The 15,293-nt window shown below is 37.6% G+C and overlaps 1 protein-coding gene across 2 annotated transcripts in view; it reads right to left on the bottom strand.

Annotated features, from left to right (window-relative positions):
- LOC149814982 (DNA repair protein RadA-like protein) overlaps window positions 1-15,293 on the bottom strand; it is a 142,837-nt gene that overhangs the window by 97,423 nt on the left and 30,121 nt on the right. For both annotated transcript variants that reach the window (XM_089989726.1, XM_089989727.1), the window contains exons 8-9: window positions 14,106-14,186; window positions 12,389-12,454 (exon numbers count right to left, since the gene is read on the bottom strand). In XM_089989726.1, the coding sequence (XP_089845852.1) occupies window positions 12,389-12,454; window positions 14,106-14,186 (147 nt within the window). The remainder of the gene's footprint in view (window positions 1-12,388; window positions 12,455-14,105; window positions 14,187-15,293) is intronic.

The following is a 15,293-nucleotide window of genomic DNA, read 5'->3' as shown; positions in this document are numbered from 1 at the left end:
GTGGCACAACTGGAGATAATTCAACATGCATCTGTGAGTCATTCAATTCCCTACTCAAGCCGAAGGAAGGACAATTTGTCTGACATGTTTCTACTGTATTAGCAAAAAGATCGGCGCTCATCCATGGATCATATACTTCTAATTCTCGAGGTGGCAATGCTGCAGAGCCATTAACCTGAAAATTTCGTTCGTCAAAAACAACATTTCTGGAGGTCCTAATACGTTTTGTACTAGGGTCATAGCATCGATAACCTTTGTATTCATCTGCATACCCAACAAATCTACACTTGACAGCCTTGTCCTGAAACTTATTTCGCAGAGATGAATCAATATGTACATAACATACACAACCAAAAACACGCAGTTCATCGTAAGAGGGATGTTGCACAAATAAAGTATAATAGGGAGATTTCCGATCCAAAAGTGTCATAGGAAGACGATTTATGATATGAATAGATGTGTGAAAAATTTCTGTCCAGAGACTAACGGGCACATTGCTATCATGTAACATGCTCATCGCGCTCTCGACAATATGCCTGTGTTTCCTCTCTGCAACCCCATTTTGTTGAGGAGTATGAGGGCAAGAAACCTGTCGACTTATTCCTTTATCCCGAAGAAAGGCAATAAACTCGTTCGATGAATACTCTCCTCCACCATCACATTGTAAATGCACAATATCACAAGCAAACTTGGTTTTGACCATTGAATGGAATTCCCGAAATATTTGAAAAACTTCATGCTTGTGTTTTAAGAAATATATCCAAGTATAACGGGAATAAGAATCAATAAAGACAACATAGTAACGACTCCCAGAAAGAGAAGGAATAGGTGCGGGTCCCCAAACATCGGAACAAATAATCTCAAATGGCTTTGAAGCTTTTTTATTTATAATATGAAAAGGAAGAACATGGCTTTTGCAGAGTTCGCATGAAGAACATTTATTATTATTAGCAAAAAATGAACATAAACTAGACTCTGGAAGAAGACCATCAGATACAAGATTTTCAACGAAACCCCGACTATAATGTCCCAAACGACTATGCCAAATATCTGGCTTATTACAATAAGATGAATTAAAAACTTCTAATGAAGGGAAAAACAAAGACTCTGAAGGCGAAGACACTGAAGGATGCTTAGACGACTTCAACTGGAGGATTGGGATTGAAGACGAAGACACTGAAGGAATCTCCTTGAAGACGTACATGTTTCCTTGTCGCTCCCCCTTAGCGAACGTCTCCTTCGTTCGTAGATCCTTAACATAAACAGAAGAGGGAGTAAATTCGACAGAAGAATTCATATCGTCAACAAGTTTAGCTACAGAAACAATGTTCTTTTTAATATTAGGAGCAAGAAGGACATTGAACAAGTGAAGTGAGGACTTTGACATAGGGATATGTGCATTGCCAGTATGACTAATGGAGTGATAAGTTCCATCTCCCGTAACTATACTACCTTTTTCAAAATAAGGCAATAAGTGAGATAACTTACCCGCATTACCCGTAACATGCGTGGCGGCACCTGAATCAACATACCATTCGCCTTGTTCATTTTGCTTGATCGTCATCTGTGACAATGCTGATAACAAAAGTTGTTGCACATCTGTGGATGGCCCTTTTGTGTCCACAGCAGTGGCGGATTTATTTTCAATTTTGTTTATTTTTCCTCTATTCTGTAGATTGAACCAACAATCAGCTTTCACATGTCCTCTTTTGTTACATAAGAAACAAGTGGGCACTCTCCTCTGATTCCCTGTGTTAAAACCCCCTGAAAGATTAGGTATAGGCAAGATACCACGTCCTCCCTGCCCAAAACGTCTGCAGCCTCTGCCTCCTTGATGCCCGCCATTCCATCGTCCAAAACCTACAGAAGTGTCCATGGCCAAAACTGAATGAGGACGAGCTGATTCATTTCCTTCTGCCCTTTGCTTCATAATCATCTCATGCTGGAGAAGTTTCGCTTGGAGGTCATCAAAAGTGGGCAAGTGAGGAAGGCATGATAAAGCTATAGTAAACATGTCAAAATCAGGACTCAATCCATTGAGGAGTTGTTGAACTTTATCTTTATCTGCAATAGCACTTCCAACGACAGCCAATTGATCAGTAATACTCTTCAAGCGGCCTATGTATTCCATGACTGTCATGGAGCCTTTCTTCAAACTTTGAAATTCATTTTTTAAGAACATAACTCGGGATTCTGATATCTGAGAGTAAGTCTGTGACAGCTTACTCCACAGATCCGCCGCAGTGCAATCATCTGAAATAGTAACCAACACTTCTTGAGAGAGTGTTGACGTAATATAAGCAACTAAAGACTGATCCCGCTTCCTCCAAACTGTATACTCTGGATTCTTAATGGAAATGGTAATTGTGTCACCTTTCTCATCCTTGGTTTCCTGCAAAATAAGCCGTGGTGGTATAGGAACTAAACCATCCAAATGTTTATCGAGATCCTGACTCCGTATAAAAGGTAGGATTTGCCTCTTCCAAGTCAAAAAATTAGAATGAGTAAGTTTTTCTGTAACGAGCTGACTCAAGAAATTTGCAGAGGGACCGGATGACGATGAGTAATCCATATCAATGGGATAATGAATAAGCAAACAAAACGAATGAAAGAAACGAACAGGTAATCAGGAGAACTTCAGTTTTTTTTTTTTGCAGGATTCAGAATCGAGATTGCAAACTGTTACAATCTGCCTATAGGCGTTGTACAGGGAACACTAGAATAGCAATAAAGGAAAGGAGAGAAAAAAAAATATAGAAGCAAAGAGATTGCAAACTGTTTGCAATTAAAGGATGAATAAAGATGGTGACTACAATCAAAAATTGAATCAAACAGGCTGCAATCAGATAGGAGAACAGTTTGCAATGTTGACTGCAATGTGACTGCAGTCCTTGATAAACGAAAAAAAAAAAATTTGCGTAGCAGACGATGAGATGGATATCACGTTAAGAATCAAACAGGCTGTTTATGAGTAGCAGACTAGCAGGATAAAAAAAATGGCATAGAAGGATATCACGGAGAGAATAAAAAGGGGAACGAGAACTAGCAGATTGGGTAGAAAGATTGGAGAGGAGAAAGAAAGATTGGAGAGGAGAATAAAAGATGGATGACGAGCCAAAACCTGTTTCTTCAGTTGGCTGGCTCAGATCTCGCTGAACAAAACTTTCTCGAGAAAATGAAAAACCCTGTTTCTTCAGTTGGCTGGCTCAGATCTCACTGAAGACGCCTCTAACAGGATTTCGCAACCCTGTGCTCCGATACCATATCAGATTTCGTATGTTCAGCTTCAAAGAAAAGTATATATATATATATAGAGAGAGAGAGAGAGGAGTTGCAGAATCGGCTGGGGCGGCACATCAGGGCTCGACCTCCAAGCCCTAGCCTTTATAAAACAAAAAGGATATACAATGATCCTTGTAATATCAGAGATATTACAAGGATGCCATTAATGAAGCAATATTTAGCATGTGTCATTTAACATGCCATGCGTATGGATCTGGATCCAGATCCATACGCAAAACTATATTTTAACATATGGTACGGAATGTTGGGCTGCCAAGAGACATTATATTCAAAAAATGAGTGTAGCTGAGATGCGTATGCTTAGATGGATGTGTGGAAATACAATAAAAGATAAGATTCAGAACAAGGAGATACGTAAGAAGATAGGCGTTGCACCCATTGAAAATAAGATGAGAGAGAATCGTTTGCGGTGGTTTGGACATATTCGGCGAAGGCCTAATGATGCTCCAGTTAGAAGGATGGAGAAATGGAAAAATATATTAGTTAAAAGAGGTCAGGGTAGGCCTAGGAAGACATGGATGGAGGTGATAAGAAAGGACATGAATGCTTTGAACCTCACCGAAGACATGGCATTGGATAGAAATGATTGGAGGAGAAGGATTCATGTGGAAGACCCAGAATGATTTTCTTTTTTGGTTCATATCGCCGACCCCAATTGTTTTGGGATGAAGGCGTAGTTGTTGTTGTTGTAGAACGACCTTAACACAAAAACTCTTTGGAATGTCTTTAGAAATAAGTAGGGTCCTAACGGTTTCCATAATATACATATGTTTTCTTTCACCTATCCCATTTTAATGAGGAGTTCTAGACCAAGATTGTTTATGACAAATTTCATTTTGTTTTAAATAATTTTGAAATTCATTGGACAAGTATTCATCACCCGAGTTGGATCTAAGAATGAAAATATTGCTTTGAAATTGATTTTTGATAATCATATGAAATTCTTTAAAAGAAAATACATCGAACTGGAAATTGAGGAAGTAAACCCACACATATCTAGTAAAATCATCAATAAATGTAACATAATATGAGTAGCCTCTTTTGTATGACATGAGAAGGTCCTCATACATTTGAATGCACTAACTCAAAAAGATTTTTAGAAACAAAGGTTTTATTAGAAAATAGAGTAGATTTCATCCTTTCAATAATACAATCTTTGCAAATGACCATTTTTATTACAAAATTTTTCCCCAAAAGGGAAGAGGGACATCTTTGAATAGCTTAGGCGTTCAAGTCTTTTATGTCAAGTTTCAATGTTTTTATCTTGAACATAATTACAAAAAAAAATTAAAAGATTTAAAGAATCCATGAAATAGAGATCACCCCTCCTATGCCCTTGCCCAATCTGCTTCCCAGACCAGATATCCTGCACGATGCAATTCTTAGATGAGAAGGAGATTTCACATCTATATTCAAAGATTTGAGAAACTGAAAGACGATTTAAATTCAATTTTGGAACCACCCTAACTTTTGGAACACAAAAATTTTGAGAATTTTTAGACTCTAACGTTCCAATACTTTTGACTTGCAAAGATGTACTATCAACGATAGAAACACGAGATAATTTTGAATTAGTACATATATCGGATAGAACATTCTCATGTGGTGTCATATGAAAGGAAACTCCTGAATCAAGAATCCAAGAGCACATACCTAGAGGAGAGGATGAAACTCTAGTGGCACTCAAAGTTGATGAGGATTTGAGTAATTGTTGAAGTGCCTCCGATAGTTAAGAAAAAGAGAATGAGTCTTTAGAGTCTGCGCTTTTAATTAATTCTTCCATCTTTGGTGTGAATTCTTCAATGGAAACTGCCTTATATTTGGAGGTATCATTGAGCTTGGGACAAGTAGGCCTTATGTGTCCTAACTCATTATAATAGTGACAAATGACTTTTCTACCCCCATTATAGTTATTATTAACAATATAGTTATTTTGTCTCCCAAAATGTGGAGGCTTGTAAAACTTTACATGGTTGACGGGCTTAGATACTGCCAACACTTCATTTCCTCCTTTAATCATACCAAGAGGAGTTTTTTCTTAGCATTCTTCGGCAATTGCATCCTCTAAAGGAAGAAGTTTAGATCTATGGAGAAGAGAAGATCTAACTTGTTCAAACTTGGGACGAAGTCCATACAAGAATTGAAAAAATTGTTCTATTTCCATTTCTTGACGCCTAAGTTCTACATCTTAAACGGCAACCTAAGTCACACGGACTCGGCTAGGGAGGCGACGCACCCGCGTCGACACGCCTCGACACGGGTGCGGCTTCGGACACGGGCCGGACTCGGTCAATAGGTGTCGAACTCAATCAACGCACCTGGGCCGAGTCCATCCACTTTATAGACTCGGTCAACTTTGACTGAGTCTATAAATGTCTGTTGTGAAATACGTTTTGGATTCGGGTCGGGTCCAAATCTGGACCCGACCCAAATCCAAACTTCATTTGTATCGTTGGGGCCAAACCCTAAAAGGGGTTTATGATAGGGGGAGGGGCTTACCTTGTCGATTTTGCCTCCCCCCCCCAGCACCTGCAGCTTCCTCCTACACTCACGTCGGCGATCCGGACTTCGGCAACGGTAACCACAGGCGATGCCAGCCACTGTCTCCCCCTTTCCTCCGTCAACAGGTATGCCCCCTCATTCCCACTCTCTCCTCTTCGTCCGGCGGGGGGCTCCCCCTTCCTCCTTATTTTTCGGCAGGTGGCGAAGCCCCCTGCCTCATTTTTTTTTCGGTAGGGGCCGAAGCCCCTGCTGGAAAAAAAGAGCAAGGTAGGGGGCTCCGCCCCTGCCACGTTCTTATTTTCCTGCAACCCACCCCCCTCCCTGCACCCTCTGCTCGCAGAAGAGGGGCTCGGCCCCTCCGTGTGCCTCTGATTCACAGTGGAGGGGATCGGCCCCTCCTCGTTTCCCTTCTGTCCGGCGGCCAAGTCTAGGCTCGGCCTGTCAGCTGAGCCCCCTCCTTCCCCCACTCCTCTCTGCTTCGTCCTCTCCTTCACTGTCAGCAAGCAGGACCTGTCGACCCTCATTTTTGCAGGACAGGCAGGAGCAAAGCCCTTGCCGCCTCTGCTTTTCCAGCAAGGGCCTTCACCCCTTGCCTTCCTGTCTTCTTTGCCAGGCAGGGCCATTGCCCCTGCTGCCTTTGGCTTTTTGGCAAGGGCGAAGCCCCTGCCACTAATAAGGTTCGGCAGGGGCTTACAGAAGGTCAACCCCCTGTCTCGAACCTGGTTTGCAGAGAGGGAACGAACCCCCTCCCTACATCATCCCCTCGCAGAGGAGGGCCTAGTTTGAACCTGGTTTGCATAGAGGGAACGAACATGGAGCTCCTATTACTATTATTTTGATGTGTTTATTAACTTTATTTTCTTTTCAGTTTTCACTTTTCAGATATAATGGCGAGTTCTAGCGGCAGTGTCAATATAGTTGGTTTAAGTTCTAAGCCTGAATTAGAAGTTTCTCAACCACTTTGGAGGCTTGTGACAAAAGGGATAAAAGTTATTGGTGGTAGTGGTAACGTGCAGTTTCATTGTAATCTATGTAAGACTGTTTTCACGGGTTCTTATACGCGTATGAAAGCACATCTTTTGCATATTCGTGGTCAAGGAATTAGGGCATGTTCTGGGGTTGACAAAGACTTGCTAAAACAGTAAAAAAAATAACAAGAGAAAGCTGGAAAGAAGAAAATTGTAGAGATGAGAAGCGATTTGATTAATCTGCCTTTTTCTATTACTAGTGATGTACAAGAAGAGCTTTTGAAGGAAAGAAATATGGAAAGCAATAAAAAAATACAAGTGTCATTCAAAAACATGGCAAGAACAGAAATTGATAAAAAGATTGGTCGATTATTTTACTCAAGCTCAATTCCATTTAATGTAGCTAGAAGTCCATATTGGAAAGATATGATTACATCTTTGGCTAATTGCAATTTGAGTGGTTATGTGCCTCTTAGTTCAGAAAAAACTAAGAACAGTCATTCTTGCAGAGGAAAAAAATAGAATTGAAGACTTGTTAGAGACCCAAAAATTTGCAATAAAACGACATAGAGTTTCTATAGTTTCTAATGGGTGGACTGATATACAAAGGCGACCATTGATAAACTTCATTGCTTATTCACTTAATGGGCCAATCTTTTTTAAGACTGTTGACGCATCTGGGGAGTATAAAGATGCTGAATATTTAAAGAGATTATTTGTCGAAGTGATAAAAAAAGTGGGTGAAGAAAGTGTGCTGCAAATTATTACTGACAATACTCCAGTTTGCAATCATGCAGAAATGAATTTGGCAAGTGAAGATACATATTCACATATTTTTTGGACTCGTGCAGCACACTGTTTAAATTTGGCCCTTAAGAGTATATGCAATCAATCAAAAGATAATGCACATGCACGTGAAATGTGTTTATGGATTGAGGAAATAGGGCATGATGTTCGAAATATTAGAAATTTTGTTGTAAACCATCATCATATCCTTTCAATATTTAATAGGCATTCTGATCTCAAGTTACTGAAAGTTGCTGAAACTCGTTGGGATTCTCTCATTGATATGATGAAAAGAATTAAGCAACTCAAGAATGCATTGATGATGATGGTGGCTTATCAAGATTGAGATTTTTATGGTACTAAAGACGATGTCAAGGCTCAAGCTATCAAAAAATACATCTGTGATGATTTTTTGTGGATTAAAATTATATAATTTATTGAATTTACAGAGCCTATTTGGAAAATGTTGAGAGAAGTTGACAGAGATGTACCCATGCTTCAAAGAATTTATGAAATGTGGAACAATATGTTTGAAAAAATTAAAAGTCATTTTTAAACATGAGAAGAAAGATGTTGCACTTGATGATTTAGAATTTTACAATCATGTACATTTAAGTTTTTAAGTTTTAGTGAAAAGATAAGATAAAAGAAAAATACTTTTGCGTTGCATGGCACACTCTCTCAATCCAAAATACTATACAAAAAAATGGTTGACAGCAGGTGTTGGTCGTGTTTGTCCAAATGAAGATCTTGAGATATCAAGAAATAGAATGATATGTTTGAGAAGACTTTTTAATGATCCTCACATGTTTAAGGTTGTAAATAGTGACTTTGGCAAGTTTTCTACTGAGAGATTTGATTCTTTAGCAGCACTCGTGGCAAGGGACGAAGAAGACCCCCTTAATTGGTGGGCAACATATGGATCAGAGACACTAAATCTGCAACGTCTTGCAATGAAGTTGTTATCTCAACCTGCTACATCATCTTATTATGAAAGAAATTTGAGTACATATGCTCAAATTCACAACATTAAAAGAAACAAACTCACTAGTAAAAGAGCAAAGGATTTGGTTTATGTTCACTCTAATCTATGATTAATATCTCGTCGCACCAAAGAAGAGTATAGATATTTTTTTTTACTTTGTATTCAAACTTCATATTTAAATATTTGTATTCAAAGTTTGAAGTTAGATACTAATATAGTCATTTTTTGATGCAGTTGTGGACCATCCAAGAATTGACATGTAAATCCAGAAGATTTTGACTTGAAGGGAGAACATAATTTGCATACTCTCAACATGGACTACCACGATCATGTTCTTCCCTCTAATTCAGATGATGAGGCAGATTTATGATAAGTTTTGTTGTTTATCACACTCACAAACTTCTTTATGTGTTATATTTTGGTAAGTTTGTGTTGTTAAGAATTACTTTTTTATTTTTGCTTTAAAATTTACAATCTTTGTGTTAATTTATTGTTATATATATAATTATATATATTTCAAATATATATATATATATTTTAATATATATATATATATATTTTAATAAATATATATAGCCGAGTCCCCGTGTCCGAATTTTTTGAAATTGTGTTGCACCTCTGTCGCACCCGCACCCGCTCCCATGTGACATAGGCTATAACAAGAGGAACTTAATATTAAAAATATAGAATTTATTGATGAAATGCTTAAGCAAAAGCAATGAAAAATGAAGGGGAACAACACCCCTATTTATACATATACAAGAGAGAGAGAGAGAGACCACATGGAAGCTCCCAAATAGAGTCGTTGGGAGCTCCCAATTGTTATATTTATGACCGTTGGGAAGCCCCCAATGACTCTATGGTCAAAAGACCATAGAGCCCATGCTCAAAGGGGAAAAAGACAAAATAATAAGAATAATAAAAAGAAAAAAATGTGTTCCTAATGAACAGTCCTATTACATGATATAACACACCCTTAAAGGACATTACCTGTTACAAAACTATATATATCTGAATATATATATATATGAATATATATAAAGAAAAAGTGGTAGTTGTGCAACCCTTAGGTGTGCAGCTACCGAAGGAATCACGCTAATTGTCCATCGTAGGGCGTGATGGACGGCTAGCACGAAAAAACATGAAAAAAAAAATGGTGAAAAGCGAGTTTTTCCACTTGTTAGGAATTAGTGACGCTTGAAATCGACACTAAAGGCTATAAAGAGTGTGCCCATCCTTTTTTAAAAAGAAATTTAGTGACGCTCAAAAAGCACCGCTAAAGCTAAATTTTGGCATTTTTGACACTATTTCAATGTTTTTAGCCAGAAAAACGTTGAGCATCCCCGTAGGTAGTTGTGTGCCTAAAGCAACTACCACTCACTCTATATATAAGTATATATATACATATATATTAATAGGCCACTACACCTGCTTGATGTTAAAAATGTCTTTTTACGTGGAGATCTGAATGATGAGGTATATATGTCTTTGACCCTTGGGTTTCTAGAAAAAGGTAATGTAGTTTGCAAACATAAAAAGGCAATTTATGGATTGAAACAATCTCCTCGAGCATGGTTTGAGAAGTTTAGTAGAGTTATTATTGACTTTGGACATTGGTGTTGCACCTTTGATCATACACACTTTATAAAAAGGATTATCATCTCAAAGATCTCATTGTGGATGTAGATGATATAATTGTTACAGGTGATGATGAAGGGAAAATTGCAAAGTCGAAAATGCACTTGAGGAAGACCTTTGATATCAATGATTTGGGCAAATTGAAGCATTTCTTGGGGATAGAAGTTCTCATATCAAAATGGGTATTCTCCTCTATTAAAGAAAGAATGTGTTAGAACTATTAAAAGTGACTAACAAGGAAAACTGCAAGCCCATGGATACTCCTATGGACCAAAATCACAAACTTCATCAAAAAGACGGAGAACCATTCAAAGACATGGGAAGTACCAAAGGTTGGTAGGAAAACTAATCCACCTCATTGTTACTTGGCAAAATATTTCATATGTAGTGGCAGTGGTTAGTAGGTACAAGCACTCCCCAACTATTGATCATGTACAGGTTGTCTCAAGAGTGCTAAGGTATCTAGATTCTAAAGAAGAAACCAGGAAAAGGACTTATATATACCAGACATAATCATTTTGATGTAGACATCTACAAAGATGCAGACTGGGCAGGCTCCCTTGATGATAGAAGATTAACCTTCAGTCTTTGTGTTTTTGCCGGTGGAAACCTAATCTCATGGAAAAGAACAAAGAAAGATATGTCCGGATAAAGTGTTGAGGCCGAGTATAAAGCCATGGCCCATGGGGCATGTGAAGGACTTTGGCTCATGATTATGCTTCGTGAGTTGCGGATTGAAACAACTCTTCTTATGACTCTTTGTTGTGACTAGAGGTGTCAATGGGTCGGGTTTGACCTGGACCCGACCCGTACCATACCCTATAGGGTCAAGGTTTGGTGATAAACAAGGTCTAATTAGAATCTGGGTTAGACTTGAAGGGTCTGATTAACATATGGAGACGGGTATGGTTTGCGAAATTTCATACCAGACCAGGGCCCGACCCAAGTTCCGATTAAGATCCGCGAATTTTCAATGTAAAAAAGATAAAACAAATTATTTTACGGGGTCTGGTTCATGAAATCCTTCTACGGTCTGGGTATGGTTTCTCTTATGGTGGGTCCGATTAGATCTGGGTCCAGACCCGGTACCATCATCTCAAATCAGGTCTAGGTTTGGTTCCACCTGTATCATAACCAAATCCAACCCGTTGACACCCCTAGTTGTGACAACAACTCAGCCATTTATACTGCCAATGATTTTGTACTTTATGAGCACACCAAGCATATTGACACCTATTGTAACTTTATTAGGGAAAAGATTGAGAAAGGAATCTTTAAGGTGATAATGTCCGCAATCAAGATCAATTAGCAGATGTAATTACAAAGGCTACACTGAAGATGAAACATGATGAACTTGTAAGCAAGTTGAGAATGAGAGACATCTTTCATTCCAACTTAAGGGGGAGTGTTGTAAACTGAAGTCGATTTTTGCACATGGTCTTAGTTGACTGGTTAGACTAAGACCCATTAGCCTCTATACATAAAATGACTATAAGGTGTAAGGCATTTTTGTCAAAACTTAATATTAGAATGAAGTGAGGGAGGAAAGAACCCTAAGCCCTCTTTCTCCTGTCTTTTTCTTCTTCTATTCCTCTCCTTCCTCTCTGTCTCTCTCCCTCTCGCAGATTTGGCACGATGTAGGGCCTTCAAGAACAATATTAATAGATCCAACTTAGGCTACTAGGGCAAAAAGGAGAAAAGAAAAAGGTATTTTAGCAATACATAGAATAAAATAATATCATAATAAACTTGGAGAAATTACAGGCTCCAGAATCCAATGATATAGGAACACTCAACTAAAGTATCATGTCCTTCTGAACTCAGAGGAATAAAGAACTGAGCATGTAAGGCTCACAAAGGCTATTAAGCGTTCGACGTCAATCAAGGTCAAGTTTGGAACCAGATATAGGTTTAACATCAGTCTTCATGTAGCATGTCATGTTCTTCATTGAACTGTTGCTAATTTATTTACTTGACCAAGCCTCCAATATATTGCTGTCATAAGGAAAATCATAGAATATCACTGAAAGATGTATTCTGGCATTTAAAATCATTGAAAATGCAATATTGAAAGGGACACTTGTAATTCTTTGTCACCTCTTTCTTAACTGTTTATTGCAGGGGATCCCTCAAAATCAGTTAAGATGTTAGTCTTTGTGCACCATAGTGGCAAAATTGCATGTGGAAAGAAATTTCTTAGTCATACCTCATCAGTGGATCCAAAACGATTCTTTACGGACCGTAGCAAGCGATGGGTCATGTATCTCTCCCCCTGGGCCAAAAAAGGAAAAAACTAACATCATTAATATATTAAAACAAAGTAATGGCACGAAAAGCAAAAAGAGAGAGAGAAGCCTAAAGACATACAAAAACGGAAATTTTTGCAAGAAAAAACACGAAACAATTTGGGCATGCGTTTAAGGATGCATATGCTACAAAGTAATCACCAATAAGTGAAACACCAAAGATAAAATTAAAGTCTCCACTTTTCTCAACAAGTTATCAAGACAAAAAACACTACAAGATCTCAAATGTAACAAAAATATCCATAATTAAACAGTTCACCACCAAGATGTCATGTATTCATATACCCACATAGTAGGGTCAATATTGTATCTGTTCTTGTATGTAGATTTAGTTTCATAGAACAGTGGGACCTAGGATTGCTTCAAGACCATGTATGTCCAACATGCACCCTCTATGTTATTTGTAACAGTAGAGAGTTACCATATATGGATACAAATTAGGAGTGGAGAGTGAACTGTGCCACTTGCAAGCTGAAGAACATGCTCGAGCTTGATGATCATAATCTCAAGCTACCATGATAAGAAGCTAAGCTTGAACCTATATGTGCGCAGGTAAGTTTGGCTACAGCTAGTACATTAAGATTAAAAAATAGTGCATGTATATAGTTTTGTGTGAAAAAGTATAAAAAAAGGAATAAAAAAACTAGTTGTCTGTAATAGACTGCTACACCTTGTAACAGAAAGTCAAAAAGGCCACAGGTTCTAGCCCTGCCACTTCCCTCTCTTCACAAGCCAACTAGAAAAGCTTTCTAAAGAACTTAATTAAGATGTATTTCTTGGCCAAGACAACCTCCAGCATATGGCTCTACAAGCATGAGCTGAGTGTACGTTAACTGACTGAGCTTGAAAAGCCTAGGCTTGGGTTTGTCTCAGCTTGTTTACTGCCTTAGCATTCATGTTCTATATCTCATATCAGTTAATATGGAAAACATCATACAAAAAAATAAAGCAGTGCAAGCATGGATTCTTTCATGCAATTATCTTTCCAAATTCCTAATACAATAGAATGAATACCGGCATTTTTTAACAAGCCCAAGTGAGCTCATTACTGTGCTATTGTGCTGGACTTGCCAGCCCTAGTCCCAATCAATCACATCAATGACATCCTACTCCATTACTTTAAAGGGAACAATATGACCTCCAGGGATATCTTATTGTTTTATGCCTAATACAAATAATAAATTAGAATGATTTATGAAGGAAAATGTACCAGGAACACAAGAACTTAGCAACACATTATACAGGTAGCAAGAACCTAGAGCCAAAAAAGGATTGATGCTTAAAAATAGATCAGGTGATAATGTGCAGTTGAAAAATTCCAAACAACAATTTATCTATTTTAGAGCAAAATCCGAGACCCAATTATGAGAACATCAAGGAATAAAAGGGAGAATGAAAAAGATATCCTCATGCAAAAGAACAGTAATTAAGAATATTGTGCAATGATCAGTTAAATTATTATTTGGCCTTCCATTGATGCTTTGCAAATTGTTTGACCTTTCATTGTAACACCAGTAGAACACTATAGCCTCTCATAACCTCAAGATTATGAACAAATATAGGACTACTTTTGTTCATTAAGAGAGTGAACATAAGCTAATGAACAGTGATACCAACTTCCATATATAAAACAGCATCAACAATGTGCTCCAATACACGTGGCCCTGCAATATCTCCAGTTTTTGTTACATGCCCAATCTGAAAAAATGAATACCCTGAAATTAATTTCCAACAGTTATATAGTGCTTTGGACTTATATATCAAAATGCAGTAGTAAAACATGTTAACAAATTCACACAAAATACATAAAAGCAATTCAACAAACAGGCTATTAATAGAGCTCATAAAATGCCCGAAGTACTTTGTAGAATATGAAATATGGACACACTTTTGGAATTCATTAGATTTAACAAGATCCAAAACCGGAATGATTATTGTTAATATATATATAGAGATATATATAAAATCATATATATTGTATGTTATGTAATAGGTAATGCTCTCTAGGGGCATTTTGAACTTGTTATTTTCATGTAAATAATGACTGTCGACTAAGGACAGTATTGCATTTTTGTTCTTTATGTTATTTTTCTCTTTATTGTATAGTGTAGGGGGTCTATATGACTGATGGAACAGTGATGCCTATGGGATTGAATGCCTCTCTTAAATGCCCAACTTGGCTCTATATATAGTGTCTTTCTCTTCTTTGTAAGATAATGCCTCTCTTAAGCATTCATGCTCAATAAGATGAATATTTTTTATATTTTTGTATTCCACTCTTTGGTTCTTTAATGTTTTGAATGCACTTAGTACTTGTGTAGTGTCGTTGCTGTAACACTCCAAAATCCCGAACTTGTAACTTTTTAGGAAAATTTTGAAAGTTTTGTAATCAATCATTTTTCAGAGTTTAAAATGGCAGTTCAGCAGAAAATGGTGTTTGAAATAACAAGTCAACCAACCTTGGGCTCATTACAAGCGAACTTTCCTTTACACAACAGATTTGTATCTCCATACAATCAATGAAACCATATAGATTCAAAACGAGGTTTTAATAATTAAAGTTAATATGAAAAGTGAAATTTCAAAAAAACATTTATACCAAATTACAAAACGTCCTAAAGAGCGAAACATCAGAGAAAGAGTAAGATCTTGATATCATTACGTCATCGTGTCATCGCTTGTCGTATTGACCTAATCATCACCCATACTCTATAAAACGGGTCAGACTTATAAAAATATGGTAGGTGCATAGATATCAAAATTAAGAACAATACTAACATATGTGTTGTTCCTTTCGTGATGTGC

This window comes from Nuphar pumila, chromosome 15 (assembly GCF_984573655.1).
Source record: "Nuphar pumila chromosome 15, dmNupPumi1.hap1.1, whole genome shotgun sequence".
In the NCBI taxonomy this organism is placed as follows: Eukaryota; Viridiplantae; Streptophyta; class Magnoliopsida; order Nymphaeales; family Nymphaeaceae; genus Nuphar; species Nuphar pumila.
This window is presented reverse-complemented; position numbering and strand designations above follow the sequence as displayed.